We start from the raw sequence: 20,969 nt of genomic DNA, 5'->3' as shown, positions 1-20,969 counted from the left end.
ACCATATAGTGTACTGGAAAATGGCAAAAAAATTCCAGGAGCAGAAAAATTGCAAAAAAAAAGCGATCGCACAATTGGTTTTGAGATATTTTATTCCCCATGTTCACTATATGGTAAAACTGATATGTCGGTTTGATGCGTCAGGTCGGTATGAGTTTGTAGACACTAAAGATGTATAGGTTTACTTTTATCTAAAGGGTTGAAAAAAATCTGAAAATTGCCCATCCCCCTGGCAATATGAAATGGTCACAGAATACAGGCAATTCTTATGGGGCTGCATACAATATAAAAGAGATCCTAAAGGGGTAACATGGTTATATGCCTACAACCATGTTACCCCTTTAGGATCCCTTTTATATTATATGCCTATAACCATGTTACCCCTTTAGGATCCCTTTTATATTGTATGCAGCCCCATAAGGATTGCCTGTATTCTGTGACCATTTCATATTGCCAGGGGGATGTTTTATCCCTTACAGGGGATAAACAAAGCTCATAGAGGCCTATTTGTATTCCTTTTTAAGTGTTTTCAACATGTCTGTGTCCACTTGATTGTCAGTTATATAATAAAGACCCTTTTGTATATATTCACAGGTGTATCCCTTGCTTTTGCACACCACCTTTTTCTCTAAATATTCGATCATCTTTAGCTGATCTTTGGCAAACTACTAGATGTTTGCCGAATGATTTATCAAACATTTTTGAAACCCAATGAATTCAATGGAAGGCCTAACCTAAGGCAAAGAACACACCTTTAAAGTTCCAAAACCTCAAACATACATTTTATAGTGTAGCCCTACTGTTTCAGTAAAGCCATTAGCTTCCTAGACTATTGAAATAAGAAATATTGAGCTTGATGAGAAACAGGTGTAGGGCTGGCGCTCCCACCCTCCCCCCATTTACCCATAGTGTATTTGCACAGTAGTTAGGTATGGTCCATGCAACACACAGCATGTGGCCTGGCATTTCCATTTTTTAATTCAAGAGTTGAATTAGTGACAGGATTAGGCCTCTTGCTCCCACACCCCTGTCTGTACAGACAAGACACAACTTGGAGAAGCATCTTGTAGTCTTGATATTTAACAACATTTAAGGCAGACAGCATGACAGTGGCAACAATTTCCCCCATATCCCTATGGTGTCTCTGCACAGCACTCAGGAATAATCCATGCAACACACAGAATGTGACCTGGCATTTCCATTTTTAAAATCAAAGGATGGATGAGTGACAGGATTAGGCCTCTTGCTCTCCCACCCCTGCAATTACACGCAAAAGACAATTTAGATACCCTACTTGGAGTCTACACATTTCCAAAAATTAAAGTCAGACAACAGGAAAAGTGGAAACAATTTATTTAGTCATATGCCGCAACATGGATGCGTGGCAGAGACCATGTAACAAGGCCTGAACCAGCATTTTTACCTTCACCAGAGACAGTAAGAAGACATACAGGCATAGAGCTATTGCTCCAAGACTCTTGGTTCTACAGACAAAAGACAATTTGGAGACCCTAATTTGAGTCTCTGCATTTCCAAAAACTAAAGTCACACGACAGGAAAAGTGGCAACAATTGGCATACTACAAATAACTGAATGCCGCAACAAGTTAGGAAGATAACACACATACATAGAGCTGGCACTACATTATCGCCTAGTCTGCACAGTCTGGGACTGGGATGGCAAAGTCAATGGACATCCACGACTTGTACAGCTTTATGAAAGTTAGGTGGTCTACACTTTCAAGGGACAGTCGCATGCACTTATCCATCAGTACACCAATGAAGTGCAGTGCTGAAGACACGCTGGCTGCCGAGCATGTCAAAACTTCTAAGGCATGACTGGTGAGCTCAGGCCACTCTTCCATTTTTGAATACCAAAGTACAAAAGGGTCCAAACCCCCCTTATGGCATCTATATTGAGCTCTAGATACTCCTTCAACATCTACTCCAGTTTTTTACTATGTGTTAGACTTATACTCTGTTCTGCTGGTGCATGTGATGGTCTAAAAAATGTGTGCCAATCCTCACAGTAATTGCTTCTGCTATTTCAACTGATGCTGCTGCTAATGTTTCTGAAGACGTGATATTCCTGTGGTTTGAATTCCAGAACTGCGATGCACTCTGTGTCTCATTACTGTCTTGTGTTTAACTACGCTTAAGATGGTCTACAAGCTTGTTTCAATACTCATGCATCCACACATCCCTTTCCAGAGGGGAAGAAACTTGCTAAATTTACTTTTGTACTGTGGATCTAACATAGTGGTGACCAATTAGTTAGCACTATTTCTAATCCTAACAATACGGATATCATGTTGCAGATAGTGCAGAAAGAAGAAGCTTATGTGTCGGACGACTACATGAGGTCTAAGTCCATGTTATGTTGGTGGTGGGGTAATGCTCCAGCTTGCCTCCTCCATCCTTTCCCACCAATCATGGACAAAAGAGACGGGATCAATATCATCTTCATCTCCTGAGCTTTCTGCGCCCATCATCTCTTACTTCTCCATTTGTTCCTCAACTCCTGCACATTCACTAACAGTTTGTCTGTTATAATGAGCCCACCTCAATCGATGGACTCCACCCTCCCATAACACCTGCCTGTGCGACAACAGTCTGGACTTTACTCATCCTCCTCTGCTTCCTCCTCTTTCTTTGGGACAATCACATTCTCCCGCAGACTATCCAAAGTGTGCTCCAACATGTTGATGACCAGAATAGTGATGCTTTCAACCACATCATCAGCACTAACCATCTTTGTAGCAATTTCAAAACTGTGCAGGAGGGTGCAGAGGTCCCACACTGTACTGCAGTGTCCCAGACAATGCATCATGACTAGAGATGAGCCTCTGAAGGCTCGAGTTTGATTTGGTTTGTCGAACGGAGGCCCTGTTCGACGAACGTTCGACGAACCGTTCTACGAACCTCTCGAACCCCATTGAAACCAATGGGAGGCAAAAACAAACCCATAAAAACACATTATAAATGTACACATACAGTTAATAAACATTGCCATTACACTTACAGGTCCCCGTCCTGCACTCTGTCTCCCGTCGCTTTTCCTTCCAATAATCGCTGCATCCTCCCGGTAACCAGCACTGATGATAGGAGCTTACGTGACGTCAAAAAAAGCATGTGAACAGTCACGTGTCTATTAGCTCATTGGCTACAGACTGGTCACATGGCTATGACGTCATGCTAAGTCCTGTCATTGCATCTCTCCAGTACGCATTGATCGTTCCAGCATCTCCGTATACCGGCGAAATGCTCTGGCACATGGCCGGCTTCCCCGTTCTGCTTCACCGTTTCGTTGTTCACCGGCTGCCACAGCCGGTCAATAACGGAGATCACCATTGCTATAGCAAGCCGCCTGTCAGCGGTGACGTCACCGCTTACAGCCTGCAGCCTCTGCTCGCTCACTCACTGAGTGAATAGACTGCATGGGAGCAGCAGCGTTATTCCTCCTATGCTGTGCTGTCTGATGTAGCAGAGCTGCATGGGTTGAAGGAGAAAGAAGATAGAAGACCATGAATCATGGAGGGCTGACAGGGAGCAATAAACATGGAGTCTCTAAGTGTGTCTGTGTATTTATTTCTATTAAAGTATTTTTTCTCTGTGTGGTGTCTTTTTTTAACCCTTTATTGGAGATTCTTAATGGCCGGGTCAAACTTGCCTGACATTAAAAATCTCTGGCTTAATACCAGCTAGTAAAAGAAAGCTAGTATTAACCCATTATTACCCAGCAAGCTACCCGGCTTCAGGGCTGCTGGAAGAGTTGGTACAGCGCCAGAAGATGGCGCTTCTATGAAAGCGCCATTTTCTGGGGCGGCTGCAGACTGTAATTTGCAGCAGAGGGGCCCAGAAAACTTGGGCACCCTGAGCTGCGGATTCCAAACCCCAGCTGCCTAGTTGTACCTGGCTAGACACAAAAATGTGGCGAAGCTCATGTCGATTTTTTTTTTAATTATTTCATGAAATGTATGAAATAATTAGAAAAAGGGCTTCCCTATTTTTTTAGTTCCCAGCCGGGTACAAATAGGCAGCTGGAGGTTGGGGGCAGACGTACCTGCCTGCTGTACATGGCTAGCATACAAAAATATGGCGAAGCCCCCGTCATTTTTTTTGGTGGGCAAAAATCTTCTGCATACAGTCCTGGATGGAGTATGCTGAGCCTTGTAGTTCTGCAGCTGCTGTCTGCTTTCCTGCATACACTAGTGAATGGAGCATGCTGAGCCTTGTCATTCTGCAGCTTCTGTCTGCTCTCCTCCATACAGACAGACGGCAGCTGCAGAAGTACAAGGCTCAGCATACTCCATCCAGGACTGTATGCAGGAGTTTTTGCCCCCCAAAAAAATTATGTGGGCTTTGCCATGTTTTTGTATGCTAGCCAGGTACAGCAGGCAGCTATGGGCTGCCCCCAACCCCCGCTGTCTATTTGTACCCAGCTGGGAACCAAAAATATAGGGAAGCCCTTTTTTTATTATTTCATTAATTTCATAAAATAATTAAAAAAAAAATGACGTGGGCTTCGCCCAATTTTTGTGTCCAGCCAGGTACAACTAGGCAGCTGGGGATTGGAATCCGCAGCTCTGGGGTGCCCAAGCTTTCTGGGCACCCCTGCTGCGAATTGAAGTCCGCAGCCGCCCCAGAAAATGGCGCTTTCATAGAAGCGCCATCTCCTGGCGCTGTATCCAACTCTTCCAGCTGCCCTGGTGACCGGTGGCTCGCTGGGTAATAATGGGGTTAGGGCTAGCTGTATATTATCAACTGACCCTAAGCCCAAAATTCATGGTGTCACGCCAATATTAGACATGGCCACCATGAATTTCTAGTACAGATAAAAAAAACACAACACACTGAAAAATCTTTTTATTAGAAATAAACACAACACAATTAGTGACTCTATCTTTATTGAAATAAAGAACCCCACTCCGCAGTAATCCTGGGTCAAGGGTCCCTCACCGTCCAATCCGGATCCAATATCATTTGTTTTGTTTGCTGGAAGGCAAAGTGATTAGATGATGTGTCAGGTTCAAGGGCCTGAATCACACGACACAGCAGCAGATTGTATAAACGGCTTTTATACAATCAGCTGATGCATCAGTGCAATAAAAAAAGAAAGAAAAAAAGAAAGAAAGAAAGAAAGACAGAAAGAAAGTCAGAAAGAAAGAAAGAAAGACAGAAAGAAAGACAGAAAGAAAGAAAGAAAGAACGAAGGACAGAAAGAAAGAAAGACAGAAAGAAAGAGAAAAAAAGAAAGAAAAAGACAGAAAGAAAGAAAGAAAGAAAGAAAGAAAGAAAGAAAGAATGACAGAAAGACAGAAAGAAAGACAGAAAAAAAGACAGAAAGAAAGAAAGAAAGAAAGACAGAAAGAAAGACAGAAAGAAAGAAAGAAAGAAAGAAAGAAAGAAAGAAAGAAGAGGAAAAAAGAAAGACAGAAAGAAAGAAAGACAGAAAGAAAGAGAAAGACAGAAAGAAAGACAGAAAGAAAGAAAAAAAAAAAGAAAGACAGAAAGAAAGAAAGACAAAGAAAGAAAAAAAGACAGAAAGAAATTAAGACAGAAAAAAAGAAAGAAAGAAAAAAAGAAAGACAGAAAGAAAGAAAAAAAGAAAGAAAGAAAGAAGGAAAAAAAGAAAGACAGAAGGAAAGAAAGACAGAAAGAAAGACAGAAAGAAAGTAAGACATAAAGAAAGAAAGAAAGAAATTGAAAGAAAGAACAAAAGAAAGGAAGAAAGAAAGACAGAAAGAAAGAAAGAAAGAGAAAGAAAGGAAGACAGAAATAAAGAAAGAAAGAAAAAAAGAAAGACAGAAAGAAAGAAAAAAAGAAAGAAAGAAAGAAGGAAAAAAAGAAAGACAGAAAGAAAGAAAGACAGAAAGAAAGAGAGAAAGACAAAAAGAAAGTAAGACATAAAGAAAGAAAGAAATTGAAAGAAAGAAATTGAAAGAAAGAACAAAAGAAAGAAAGAAAGACAGAAAGAAAGAAATTGAAAGAAAGACAGAACAAAAGAAATAAAGACAGAAAGAAAGAAAGAAAGAGAAAGAAAGGAAAGACAGAAAAAAAGATAGAAAGAAAGACAAAAAGACAGAAAGAAAGAAAAACAGAAAGAAAGAAAGAAAGAAAGAAAGAAAGAATATCAGAAGGAAAGAAAGACAGAAAGAAAGACAAAAGGATAGACAGAAAGAAAGAAAGACAAAGAAAGAAAGACAGAAAGAAAGACATAAAGACAGAAAGAAAGAAAAAAAGAAAGAAAGAAAGAAAGAAAGAAAGAAAGAAAGACAGAAAGAAATAAAAACAGAAAGAATGAAAGAACGAAAGAAAGAAAGACAGAAAAAAAGAAAGAAAGAAAGCAAAAAAGAAAGACAGAAAGAAAGACAGTAAGAAAGAAAGACAGAAAGAAAGAAAGACAGAAGGAAAGAAAGAAAGAAAGATAGAAAAAAAGACAGAAAAAAAGACAGAAAAAAAGAAAGAAAGAAAGACAGAAATAAAGAGAAAGAAAGACAGAAAGAAAGAAATAATGACAGAAATAAAGAGACAGAAAGAAAGAGAGAAGGAAAGAAAGAAAGAAAGACAGAAAGAAAGGCAGACAGAAAGAAAGCAAGAAATAAAGAAAGAAAGAAGGAAAAAAAGAAAGAAAGTAATAAAGAATGACAGAAAGAAAGGCAGAAAGAAAGACATTAAGAAAGAAAGACAGAAAGAAAGACAGAAAGAAACAAAGAGACAGAAAGACAGAAAGAAAAAAAGACAGAAAGAAAGACAGAAAGAAAGAAAGACAGAAAGAAAAAAAGAAAGAAAGTAAGAAAAAAAGACAGAAAGAAAGACAGAAAGAAAGAAAGTAAGGAAGAAAGACAGAAAAGAAGAAAGAAAGAATGAAAGAAAAAAGAAAGAAAAGAAGACATTAAGAAAGAAAGACAGAAAGAAAGACATTAAGAAAGAAAGATAGAAAGAAAGACAGAATGACAGAAAGACAGACGGAGAGAAAGAAAGAAAGACAGATAATAAGAAAGAAAGACAGAAAGTAAGAAAGAAAGACAGAAAGAAAGAAAGAAAGAGACAGAAAGAAAGACAGAAAGAAAGAAAGACAGAAAGAAAAAAAAGAAACAAAGTAAGAAAAAAAGACAGAAAGAAAGACAGAAAAAAAGAAAGAAAGAAAGAAAGACAGAAAGACAGACGAAATGACAGAAAGAAAGAAAAACAGAAAGAAAGACAGAAGGAAAGAAAGACAGAAAGAAAGAAAGACAGAAAGACAGAAAGAAAGACAGAAAGAAAGAAAGACAGAAAGAGAGAAAGAGAAAGAAAGACAGAAAGAAAGAAAGACAGAAAGAAAGAAAGAAAGACAGAAAGACAGAAAGAAAAAAAGTAAGACAAAGAGAAAGAGAGAAAGAGAGAGAGAATGAATGAATGAATGCAGCCTCATTCCGTGAAGCGGCTCACAGCTGATGTCCGGCTACTCACCTCTGTCCATAATTAAAATACAAGTATAAATAAAGAATAATAATTAATTAATTTAAAATTGAATATAAAAAAAGTTCTTTACCGACACAGCCGGGACTTGAACTCATGAAGTTATACTTCTTAGGTGGACGCGCTATCCATTCAGCCAATGGTTCCAATAAGGAACATAGCAGATTTCGCAGTCTTGAGGTCTGCAATCCAGACTGAAGTCTGAGGTGACAGCGCGATTCTCTTCATGTGCTACGTGGAGCGGGCACAGTGCACTCGTGTTCTGTAGCAGAGCTGACAGTGTCGTGTGGATTACTTCGGACCTGAATTGTTGTTTTGGGATTAATAAAGAGGTAAATGAGGGGGGGTTTTTTGTCTTTTATTCCAAATAAAGGATTTTTTGCTGTGTGTGTTTTTTTTACTTTCACTTACAGTTTAATCACGGAAGGTATCTTGGGGAGACGCCAGCCATGATTTACTCATCATTACCCCGATTGCCACCTCACCAGGGCAATTCGGGATGAGCTGGGTGGAGTCCCAGGACTGTCGCGTCTAATGGATGCGGCAATTCCGGGCGGCTGCTGGGTGATATTGTTAGGGTAGTGGGCTCCCCATAATGTGGTGATCTCCATCCTGACAATACCAGCCTCCAGCCGTGTGGCTTTATCCTGGCTAGTATCAAATATGGGTGGAACAGCATTTTTTTTTTTATTATTATTTATTTATTTTATTGCACGATATAGAGCTGCCCGCCGGCGGCTATGATTGGTTGCAGTGAGACAGCTGTCACTCATCGTGGGATCGTGTCTGACTGCAACCAATCATGGGCGCCGGTGGGCGGGGAAAGCACGGAATAACTGATTGAATAATGAAGTGGCAGCCAATTTCAAAAGAGGAAAAGAAGCCGCAGATTTGTGACAGCTGTGCAGCGAGGCGCCCATGATCGGTGAGTAGGAAAGGGAAAGGGATTGTACTGGGGACGCAGGATGCATGCAGATAGCAACGTGTGCACATAGCCTTACTGTGAAAAGCCACGTTTGTGATTCTCGAACATGACTCGAAGTGACAAACTTTTAGCAAAAAGCTCGAGTTCGTCTAACGTCTCGAACACCCCCAAAAATCACGCGAACATGAAATTGGTGAACCTCGAGCCTCAAACATCGCTCATCTCTAGTCATGACATAGTGTCCCAGGCTATGTGCCATGACTTAGTGCACCAAGGCTCGCTGCTGCCACAGACACTGCAACATTTGCAGAGTGGAATTTCACCATGTCACCACATCACATATCAACTGGTTAACTGGTAGGTCGAATTACCTTTGTAGTGATGCAAGTTGATTAGCTGCGGGGAGTGAACGGTGGAAGTGAGCACACAGTGACTGTGCATTCTTCAGCAGCAAATCCAGGATGGGATAGTGACCTAGAAATTGCTGTACAACCAGGTTGAAGACGGGAGCCTTGCAAAGCATATGTGTGTTCCCGCCCAGGTGTAGGGCTGCGACCAGGTTCACAGCATTATTGCATACGGCCTTTCCTGGCTCCAGGTTCAATGGAGACAGCAATTGAACAAACTTGGATAGTGGTCCATAACTTTGCAGCTGTGTGATTGCATTCTAGAATGCATATTAATTTCAGCACTGCCTGATTGCAGTGAGCCATGGTTGCTCTGTACAGAGATGCTGGGCTGCACTGCACTGCTGAATGTGTGCTACATTAAGGGAGAGCTTTAGGATGCAGGTAAAGACCCTAGAGGAGGTGGTGGAAGCATGAGCAGTGGAAAAGACAGTAGATCCAGAAGTTTGTCAAGTAAATCTTGGGAATTTCAATATTTGTAAAGCAGCTCCTTCCCCATTTGACCTGAAGCCACTAGAGTAATCCAGTGCCCAGTCAGCGAGATATAACACCCCTGGCCATGCTTGCTCATCCAGTTATCAGTGGTGAAATGCACCCTGGGAGGCACATAGTTTTCCAAGGAAAAGTTAATGTTGTCTGCACACACGCAGGCACTACAACCCCCATCATCACCGCACACGCAGGCACTAGCGGGGTGAAGTCTCCGCTGACAGCGCGGCTCACTTCATTGCTCCGTAGATCTGACACAGAGTGCTCGTGTTCTACTGCTGCTCTTGTCAGCTTCATGTAGCAGAGCTGGATGTGTCACGGGACCTCTGTGGATTACGCCGGACCTGGAGGGATATTTGGGAATTTTAATAAAATGGTTAAAGAGGGTGTTTTTTTGTCTTTTATGCCAAATAAAGTATTTTTCGCTGTGTGTGTTTATTTACTTTCACTTACACGTTAATCATGGAAGGTATCTCGGGGAGACACGTGCCATGATTAACTCCTTATTACCCCGATTGCCACCGCATCAGGGCAATTCGGGATGAGCTGGGAAGAGTCCTGGGACTGTCAATTCTAATGGATGCGGCAACTCCGGGCGGCTGCTGAGTGATTTTGTTAGGGTGGTGGGCTCCCCATAACGTGGCACTCCCCATCCTGACAATACCAGCCTCCAGCCATGTGGCTTTATCCTGGCTGGTATCAAAATTGGGGGGAAACGCATTATTTTACTGCACGATATAGACCCGCCCACCGGTGGCTGTGATTGGTTGCAGTGAGACAGCTGTCACTCATCGTGGGGGCGTGTCTGACTGCAACCAATCCTGGGCGCTGGTGGGCAGGGAAAGCAGGGAATACCTGATTGAATAATGAAGTGGCAGCCATTTTCAAAAGAGAAAAGCTGCCGGAGTTTTGTGACAGCCGTGCAGCCTCGCGTCCATGATCGGTGAGAAGGAAAGAGAGAGTGATTGTGCTGGGGATGCAGGACACATGCAGATACGCAATGTGCGCACATACTTACTGTGAAAAGCCACATTTTTGGTGATCAACCATTCCTGAATGGTAACTCTAACTGCCGAGCTTTAAGCAAATCGTTCGAGTTCATCAAACGACTTGAACGCCGCCGAAAATCACTTGAATTTGAAATTGGCGAACCATTCGACTCAAGCATCGCTCAACTCTACTCCCTAGTTTGGCAGCATTGCTGCCCTTGCATAAACAGATGAATGAAGACTCCATTTGGAAAGGCCGCAGTTCAGCGATCAAGAGCTTATGCACAACATGCAGGCGTTTCTGCAATTATGATGACGAAAAGGACCTCTCACAAGAAACATTGAAGCAATATGGAACCAAGTAAACCAATTTCTCAACCAAGAAGAAATATTGTAGGATGCAGGATACAACATGGCTAGAAAGAGGGCAGAGGTTCAAAAACTCAATGGAAAGGAACTATTTCGGATCAAGTACCTGTCAACCCTTCTCTTTATGTTATAAAATATGATGGATTTACTGTGTATGGATTTGAGCTTCACAAAGATGAATAGGTGTTTGCTCTCAAAATTCTAGATAGTTTAGATAAAGTTGTGTCATCCTGAATGAGCGATGCTCATTTAGCAGGGGGCGGCACCAGGGGCACCTTGAGGAAAGACCTCCATGAAGACAACCTGCCTTTAGTGGCATTTCACAGTTGAAAATCTCTTTGCGTGTGAGGTGGAAAGAAAGGGTACCTTTTTCATGAAGACTGTAATGACGTCATCAGACTTGGAGTCACTCATTTTCACCCTAGTTTGGCAGCATTACTGCCCTTGCATACATGCATACATATATGACAGAAGACTCCATTTGAGAATTTCCAACGTAACCTTCTTGGCTTCCTACTCCTCTTTTAATGCTGAGCTACACAGCTGTGTGCCTCTGGGTTCACACCAAGTGGGATCTACAACTTCATCATCAGTCTCTATGTTGTCCTACTCCTCCTCTACTTGACCTGACATCACAGGACAGTATGCATGCACCTCAGGTATCTGAGTCATCATCACCTCCAACCCGTGTAAACGTCAGTTGACAAGGGTCAGGACCCTGTTGGAACCCTACTTCGTCCAGGCCAGGATCCAACTCACAAAGATTTTGGGCATTGGTGAGATGCTTTCCTGCTCTTCAGTCTGGGAATCTTCGGAAAGGACCTGTGATGCCAATGTGTGAACAGCTCTTGAGACTCACTCATGTGTGGTTCCCCACAGTCAGTTTGCCAGTTGCGATTTGTGATGCAAGAGTAGCACCTCTGAGGAATGAACTGTGTGTGATGTTGAGGTGCAGAAAGAGGAAGAGAGGCTACTTGATGGAGCGTTTGCCATCCACTCCAGTACCTGCTGTTTATCAGCCTCATTTTAAAGTTAAAGTTATGTGCAGCTACCAAAGAAATGTAGTGGAGTAGGCTGTCCAGTAATGAACGTTGTTCTCATTTCTCTTGGGATAGGATGAGCCAGTGTTTGCTCACTAGACCTTTGACTAACAGATCTTCCCACACTTACACTTCTAACACCCCACCTGTTCCACCTTCCACAACACCCTTGTCATTATTTACCAATTTTCAACAGACACTAATCACAATACCTATAAATGTGTCTCACTGTGGAATTTTGAGCAGTCATTTAAAATTGCCAATAACAACTTATCAGCTAGTTGCCTAGAAAACTTACAGCAGGCCAGGCACTGCTAACTAGCAATGCCTATAAATGTGTTTGCAGAATTTTGACCAGGCAATTAAAATTGACAAGAAAGGTTTTTTTACATACTTCCCTAGCAACATTTTAGGCCAGGCGCTGCTAACTAGCAATACCTATTAATGTGTTTCCGCAAGTTTGAGCATGTAATTAAAATTGACAAGAACCACTTGTTAGATACTTCCATAGCAATGTTTTATGCCACGCACTGCTAACTAGCAATACTTATAAATGTGTTTCCAGAATTTTGAGCAGGCAATTAAAATTGGCAAAAAATACTTTTTAGATACTTTCCTAGCAACTTTTTAGGCAATGCACTGCTAACTAGCAATACCTATAAATAAGTTTGCACAATTTTGAGCAGGCAATTAAAATTGGCAAGAATCACTTTTTAGATATTTCCCTAGCAACTTTTTAGGCCATGCACTGCTAACCAGCAATACCTATAAATGTGTTTGTGTAATTTTGAGCAGGCAATTAAAATTGGCAAGAACCACTTTTTAGATACTTCCCTAGCAACATTTTAGGCTATGCACTGCTAACTAGCAATACCTATATTGTAATAGTATTTCTGTAATTTTGAGCAGGCATTTAAAATTGGCAAGAACCATTAGTTAGATACTTCCCTAGAAATGTTTTATGTTACGCACTGCTAACTAGCAATATCTATAAATGTGTTTGCATACTTTTGTGCAGGCAATAAAAATTGGCAAGAAAGTTTTTTTACTTATTTCCATAGCAACATTTTATGCCACGCACTGTTAGCTAGCAATAGCTATAAATGTGTTTGCATAAGTTCGAGCAGGCAATTAAAATAAACAAGAACTGCTCGTTAGATACTGCACTAGCAACTTTTTAGACCATGCACTACTAACTAGCAATACCTATAAATGTGTTTCCATAATTTTGAGCAGGCAATTAAAATTAGGAATAACCACTTTTTAGATACTTCCCAAGCAAGTTTTTAGGGCAAGCATTGCTAACTAGCAATACCTATAACTGTGTTTCCATAATTTTGAGCAGGCAATTAAAATTGGCAAGAACCACTTTTTACATACTTCCCTAGCAACCTTTTAGGCCACGTACTGCTAACTAACAATACCTATAAATGTGTTTGTGTAATTTTGAGAATGCAATTAAAAATGGCAAGAACCACTTCTTAGATACTGCCCTAGCAACTTTTTAGGCCACTCACTGCTAACTAGCTATACCTATAAATGTGTTGGTATACTTTTGAGCAGGCAGTAATACGTAGCAATACTTATTTACATGCTTCACTGGCAACTCTTTAGCAGGCACTACAGGTACCAATCCCTATTTCTTTCATGAAGTCTTTCCATTTGTAGGATGAGTTGTACTTTTCAATGACATCTCCATTTTACCATGTAATGCACTGGAAACCCTTTTTTTTACTTCATTATTTCAAATTTGTATGTATGTTTTCATATTTTAAAAAATATTGTTTTAAATGATACTATATTTCTTAGTCCCCTGCCAATTGTTCTATATACAACCCTATCACAGAACCACGGCAAACCATTAGCACATTTCTGGGCTGGGCAATGGGCAGTTGGAATCCCATGTCACCTGGGCTGCGCGCTGTAATCGCCCCTGCCAGAGATGGTCAGCAGCATTTAAAAGGTTGACAGAAACAGGCTTAGCTCCACCTCTAGCTGTTAGAGTCAGGAGATGATTCATACAGTAAGTAACATAAAAATCATCTGTTGGTAAAGTCAAAGACAGTGAGCTGACATTGTACATACCTATATGTCCAAGGTGGGTGAGTGGTTAAAATTTTCTATTAACTCCAATGAAAATCTGTATTTCTGGTCCAGCTTTTACAATTTATCAAAAAAGAATTAAACATACTATACCTTAATTACTCTAATTGTTCTACTAGATATTTCATTTATTTAAAGATTATATTTACTCCTCTTTAATTTCTCGTTCTAACAAATGATAGATTTTGCTGTATTTCTTGTTTTCTAGCTAGTTCTTTGCTCTTGAATTCTGATACTCTGTAACTGATGTGATGACCATTGCCACATAGGAGCGACTTCCTTTTAGATTCTGTATTTAACGTATGGTTCATAGACATTTGAGAAGGTTGACTAAGCTGACAATAAAGGGATCACCCATGTGGAAGCTATATTTTTTAGTGTCGAAGTTGCTTGGTGAAAAGAATGATAATGTTCATATTAACCTTTACTATTATGTTTTCCTGGGCTTTTAACACTCCAGAGTCTAAAACATATTCATTCTATGTAGCAAATAAGTATGTACTATTTCATATTTTAATGATGTTTTATATTTACCTTTATATATACAAAATGTACAGGTTTATATATTGAACAAACCATAATATTCCAATAGTCAACATTGTCTTTTGTTTTAAGTTTAAAGTACCAAGTACATAAAAAAGATTGACCTCTTGCAATCCATTATGAATACAAATTCTGCAACATCATGACACAGATGTTTTCTGAGACCCAATGGGAGCTTTATTTATAGTATGATATTATGTTCTTGTGCCTAGCTAATGGACAGTGGAACCATTGGGGACCTTGGAGTGGTTGTTCCAGATCATGTGACGGTGGATGGGAAAAAAGAACACGAAGCTGCCAAGGAATTACTATTACTGGCCAGCAATGTGAAGGATCAGGGGAAGATGTCCGAAAATGCAATGAGCAGAGATGTCCCGGTAAGTACTATTAGAATATGGACTACCTTGCATACTATCATATTATATTATCAGATTTTCTTTATGAAAACTATTATGCTGGAAAATCATGTCTGTTCAAGGACTATATCAGACCTAGGAACTTACTATACTATATGCCATGTATCATACTGATATCATTCTATATTACAGAGGATCTTTGTGCCCTAAAAGAACCAAGGTTCAAGTGTGACTTAATGTACATATCTTTTTTGTAATTAAACATATGAGTCTCCATCTTTTCCTAACCTGGTTAGATATAGTTTGCTAACTTTTTTCAGTAAGGATGCATTAAATTTAACTCATTTAACAGATTATCACACAGTAATGTGTTTGTTGTAATAGTATATTTAGTCATTTTTAAACACATAATTAAACTTTGTCACCAGACTTCTCAATACAAACAATATTAATCAGTTGAAGGCCAAGTCAATTTTTTCCCATTTCCTGTCGAGTCACATTTTTCGGTTTATTGGTACATACTGTTTAGAAAGCTGGACATTTTCTTCTTGTTTGGATACGCAAATAATTTTGCATCTTTTGTTCTGGACAAATTTTTCTGTTAGTTCCATACTTTTTGCATCAGTGGGAAAATAAAAGAAATACTTCTGTTTTTGATATTACTTTTTGTGACCACAAAGGACTACTGAAAATGTGTTCCTTTTTCCATAACAATTATTTTTTATGTATCGGATATGTTTTTGGGTTTTTTTTAACTGCAATTTGGATTGGCAGCAGTCTTTGTTTCTGCTTTTTTATTAAATAATATATTATGAGATCACTCATTCTGTCCCCTATAATGTCATAACTAATCTTTGGAGGATATGTAAACATATTATAACTTTTATATTTTCTTATGTCGATTGTAACTGAGACTGATGTGTTAGCCCTGGGTACAGAGGAAATTAAATCTCACGGCTGCATAGCAGTGCTGACTGGGTCTCCTCGGACCCAACAGCATTAACTTCCTCTCTATATACAGCGATCACATGACTGCTATTTCCAGAAGATTGAGCACTTTGAACGCTTGCTACTAATACATATATATAGCAATTGCTCAGTGATGTGTATACACTGATTAGATAGCGAGAGATGGTTATGATTAGTCTCAACCTTGTCTATGAGGAGTCTGGCTATGTCTGACACTGGGCTTCAAGCTCTAAAAGCTGCACAATATTGTTCAGCTGCTATTCTATACAATGTTATCTTAAAATAATTTGGACCCCCTAAAGTTTATAGCCTATGGAATGTTTTTTTAAACCTGATGAAGGGGGTGTACTTGCTATGCAGCTGATATGTGTAGCATATGTTTAATTCAAAGTTAAAGATGGACATGCTACACAAATAGCTTAAATATACAAGGTGTGCTACGTTATTAACAATCTATCGTTAACCATCATGAGGCCAACTACTTCATCGATACATAGATAGATAGCATACTATGAAGAAAAAGACATGGATCGCACATCCCAAAAATACAATGATCTAAAGCCGCTAGGCAAAAAATTAAATAGAACATGAGGTTCTTTTGTTACCATTCTGATCAGATTGTATTAAGCCCACTGCCACGTCACGGCAAACCTCTTGAGTGGGTCCCTAACCTGACCTTTTTGTGGGGCACCGTGCACTGACCACCGCCGCAGCGACAAAGCGCCAGCGAGGTGGGCGACCTGGTGCCTCAAAGCACCCATGCTGCAAGGCAAAGCCCCCAAGGCTCCAGGCCGCGCCGTGCCACTGACACCACACCACCACAACAGCAGCCACCACACAGCACCAGCACACAGTGAGAGGAGCTGTGCACTCACCTCCCACTGGCTCCCATATGTGAACTGGGAGCAAAAAGAAGGCTGACCCCTCTTGCAGTCTCCTGCTGATTAAAATCACCTGTGCCAAATGGGGAGAGTGCAGATCCAAGCAAAAAAAGAGGGGGATAGACTGCTATAAATACCATACTATGAAGAAAAAGACATGGATCGCACATCCCAAAAATACAATGATCTAAAGCCGCTAGGCAAAAAATTAAATAGAACATGAGGTTCTTTTGTTACCATTCTGATCAGATTGTATTAAGCCCACTGCCACATCACGGCAAACCTCTTGAGTGGGTCCCTAACCTGACCTTTTTGTGTGGCACCGTGCACTGACCACCGCCGCAGCGACAAAGCGCCAGCGAGGCGGGCGACCTGGTGCCTCACAGCACCCATGCTGCAAGGCAAAGCCCCCAAGGCTCCAGGCCGCGCCGCCCCACTGACACCACACCACCACAACAGCAGCCACCACACAGCACCAGCACACAGTGAGAGGAGCTGTGCACTCACCTCCCACTGGCTCCCATATGTGAACTGGGAGCAAAAAGATAGATAGACATTGACAATACAGAAAGACATTTTTTACAGAGTTAATATGTATATGCAGTAGTTGAAAAATGTATTTAACGTGTCATCAATTCCGTAAGAATATTTCTAAAGGTGCTATTAATTTGTTTTGCTAGATATCTGTAACAACCCATCCAATTCACACAGACAGGGAAATCAAGCAATAGATGTCCATAAGTTAGGTTATGTGCAATAATTAGAATTGACACAGGGAAAAAAATATTGAACACATTTACTGAAATGTATTTAATACTTTGTACAAAAGCATTTATTGGTAATGACTAGAGATGAGCGAACCGGTCGCGGTTCGGCTCGAGCTTGGTTCGCCGAACCAAGGTCTGGTTCGCGTTCGGTTCGGCAAACTGGTTCGGCGAACCACTCGAACCCATAGGAAACAAAAGGAGGCAATCACAAACACATAAAAACACCTAGAAAACACCTTCAAATGTGTCCAAAAGGTGACAAACAACTCACAACACAACAAAAACACTTGGAAAAGTGACAAGGACATATACTCATGCGAAAACAAAAGAGCTGGACAAGGAAAAAGAGGAGAAGACACAGATATAGGCATGGCATGCCCTTCTAAAATGATGTAAAACACCGCAAGGTGACTCAAAGCGGAGTCTCCCTTTTTTCCAAAAATTGGGCCACACAGACACCCACTCCTTCAGTGGCAGCACTTGTGCCCCAGTTGTACACTTCACAGGTAGATTTGCATCAGGCACATTCAAAAATACGCCATTCTTAACCATCCCCAGATGACACCGGGGTAGGTAGCAAAGTCTTTGCTGAAACATGACTTGTTCATCTTGGCTCCTTTTTAAAAACACAGTAAGCAAGAGTTACTCCAAGCGGAGTCTCTCTTTTTTCCAAAAAATGGGCCACACAGACACCCACCCCTTCAGTGGCAGCACTTGTGCCCCAGTTGTACACTTCTCAGGTAGATTTGCATCAAGCACATTCAAAAATACGCCATCCTTAACCGTCCCCAGGATGACACCGGGGTAGGTAGCAAAGTCTTTGCTGAAACATGCCTTGTTCATCTTGGCTCCTTTTTAAAAACACAGCAAGCAAGGGTTACTCTAGGCAGAGTCACCCTTTTTTCCAAAAATTGAGCCACACAGACACCCCTTCTGTGGCAGCACTTGTGCCCCAGTCGTACACTTCACAGGTAGATTTGCATCAAGCACATTCAAAAAAACGCCATCCTTAACTGTCCCCAGGATGGCACCGGGGTAGGTAGCAAAGTCTTTGCTGATCCCAGACCTGTTCATCTTGGATCATTTTTAGATACACTGCAAGCAAGGGTTACTCCAAGCGGAGTCTCCCTTTTTTCCAAATATTGGGCCACATAGACACCCCTTCAGTGGCAGCACCTGTGCCCCAGTTGTACACTTCACAGGTAGATTTGCATCAAGCACATTCAAAAATATGCCATCCTTAACCATCCCCAGGATGACACCGGGGTAGGTAGCAAAGTCTTTGCTGAAACATGACTTGTTCATCTTGGCTCCTTTTTAAAAACACAGTAATCAAGAGTTACTCCAAGCGGAGTCTCTCTTTTTTCCAAAAATTAGGCCACACAGACACCCACCCCTTCAGTGGCAGCACTTGTGCCCCAGTTGTACACTTCTCAGGTAGATTTGCATCAAGCACATTCAAAAATACGCCATCCTTAACCGTCCCCATAATGACACCGGGGTAGGTAGCAAAGTCTTTGCTGAAACATGACTTGTTCATCTTGGCTCCTTTTTAAAAACACAGCAAGCAAGGGTTACTCTAAGCAGAGTCACCCTTTTTCCAAAAATTGGGCCACACAGACACCCCTTCTGTGGCAGCACTTGTGCCCCAGTCGTACACTTCACAGGTAGATTTGCATCAAGCACATTCAAAAATACGCCATCCTTAACCATCCCCAGGATGGCACCGGGGTAGGTAGCAAACTCTTTGCTGATCCCAGACCTGTTCATCTTGGATCATTTTTAGATAAACTGCAAGCAAGGGTTACTCCAAGCGGAGTCTCCCTTTTTTCCAAATATTGGGCCACATAGACACCCCTTCAGTGTCAGCACTTGCGCCCCAGTGGTACACTTCACAGGTAGATTTGCATCAAGCACATTCAAAAATACGCCATCCTTAACCGTCCCCAGGATGACACCGGGGTAGGTAGGAAAGTCTTTGCTGAAACATGACTTGTTCATCTTGGCTCCTTTTTAAAAACACAGCAAGCAAGGGTTACTCCAAGCGGAGTCTCCCTTTTTTCCAAAAATTGGGCCGCACAGACACCCACCCCTTTAGTGGCAGCACTTGTGCCCCAGTTGTACACTTCTCAGGTAGATTTGCATCAAGCACATTCAAAAATACGCCATCCTTAACCGTCCCCATAATGACACCGGGGTAGGTAGCAAAGTCTTTGCTGAAACATGACTTGTTCATCTTGGCTCCTTTTTAAAAACACAGCAAGCAAGGGTTACTCTAAGCAGAGTCACCCTTTTTCCAAAAATTGGGCCACACAGACACCCCTTCTGTGGCAGCACTTGTGCCCCAGTCGTACACTTCACAGGTAGATTTGCATCAAGCACATTCAAAAATACGCCATCCTTAACCATCCCCAGGATGGCACCGGGGTAGGTAGCAAACTCTTTGCTGATCCCAGACCTGTTCATCTTGGATCATTTTTAGATAAACTGCAAGCAAGGGTTACTCCAAGCGGAGTCTCCCTTTTTTCCAAATATTGGGCCACATAGACACCCCTTCAGTGTCAGCACTTGCGCCCCAGTCGTACACTTCACAGGTAGATTTGCATCAAGCACATTCAAAAATACGCCATCCTTAACCGTCCCCAGGATGACACCGGGGTAGGTAGGAAAGTCTTTGCTGAAACATGACTTGTTCATCTTGGCTCCTTTTTAAAAACACAGCAAGCAAGGGTTACTCCAAGCGGAGTCTCCCTTTTTTCCAAAAATTGGGCCGCACAGACACCCACCCCTTCAGTGGCAGCACTTGTGCCCCAGTTGTACACTTCTCAGGTAGATTTGCATCAAGCACATTCAAAAATACGCCATCCTTAACCGTCCCCAGGATGACACCGGGGTAGGTAGCAAAGTCTTTGCTGAAACATGACTTGTTCATCTTGGCTCCTTTTTAAAAACACAGCAAGCAAGGGTTACTCCAAGCGGAGTCTCCCTTTTTTCCAAAAATTGGGCCGCACAGACACCCACCCCTTCAGTGGCAGCACTTGTGCCCCAGTTGTACACTTCTCAGGTAGATTTGCATCAAGCACATTCAAACATACGCCATCATTAACCGTCCCCAGAATGACACCGGGGTAGGTAGCAAAGTCTTTGCTGAAACATTACTTGTTCATCTTGGCTCCTTTTTAAAAACACAGCAAGCAAGGGTTACTCTAAGCAGAGTCACCCTTTTTTCCAAAAATTGGGCCACACAGACACCCCTTCAGTGGCAGCACTTGTGCCCCAGTTGTACACTTCTCAGGTAGATTTGCATCAAGCACATTCAAAAATACGCCATCCTTAACCGTCCCCAGGATGACACCGGGGTAGGTAGCAAAGTCTTTGCTGAAACATGCCTTGTTCATCTTGGCTCCTTTTTAAAAACACAGCAAGCAAGGGTTACTCTAGGCAGAGTCACCCTTTTTTCCAAAAATTGGGCCACACAGACACCCCTTCTGTGGCAGCACTTGTGCCCCAGTCGTACACTTCACAGGTAGATTTGCATCAAGCACATTCAAAAAAACGCCATCCTTAACTGTCCCCAGGATGGCACCGGGGAAGGTAGCAAAGTCTTTGCTGATCCCAGACCTGTTCATCTTGGATCATTTTTAGATACACTGCAAGCAAGGGTTACTCCA

The 20,969-nt window shown here is 41.6% G+C and overlaps 1 protein-coding gene across 7 annotated transcripts in view; it reads left to right on the top strand.

The window, feature by feature from the left end:
* ADGRB3 (adhesion G protein-coupled receptor B3) overlaps positions 1 to 20,969 on the top strand; it is a 1,441,017-nt gene that overhangs the window by 543,067 nt on the left and 876,981 nt on the right. For all 7 annotated transcript variants that reach the window (XM_075340252.1, XM_075340251.1, XM_075340250.1 and 4 more), the window contains one exon: positions 14,538 to 14,702. In XM_075340252.1, the coding sequence (XP_075196367.1) occupies positions 14,538 to 14,702 (165 nt within the window). The remainder of the gene's footprint in view (positions 1 to 14,537; positions 14,703 to 20,969) is intronic.

Source organism: Anomaloglossus baeobatrachus, chromosome 3 (genome assembly GCF_048569485.1).
Source record: "Anomaloglossus baeobatrachus isolate aAnoBae1 chromosome 3, aAnoBae1.hap1, whole genome shotgun sequence".
Classification (NCBI taxonomy): Eukaryota; Metazoa; Chordata; class Amphibia; order Anura; family Aromobatidae; genus Anomaloglossus; species Anomaloglossus baeobatrachus.
The sequence above is the reverse complement of the archived record's forward strand: the minus strand, read 5'-3'. Positions and strand labels throughout refer to the sequence as shown.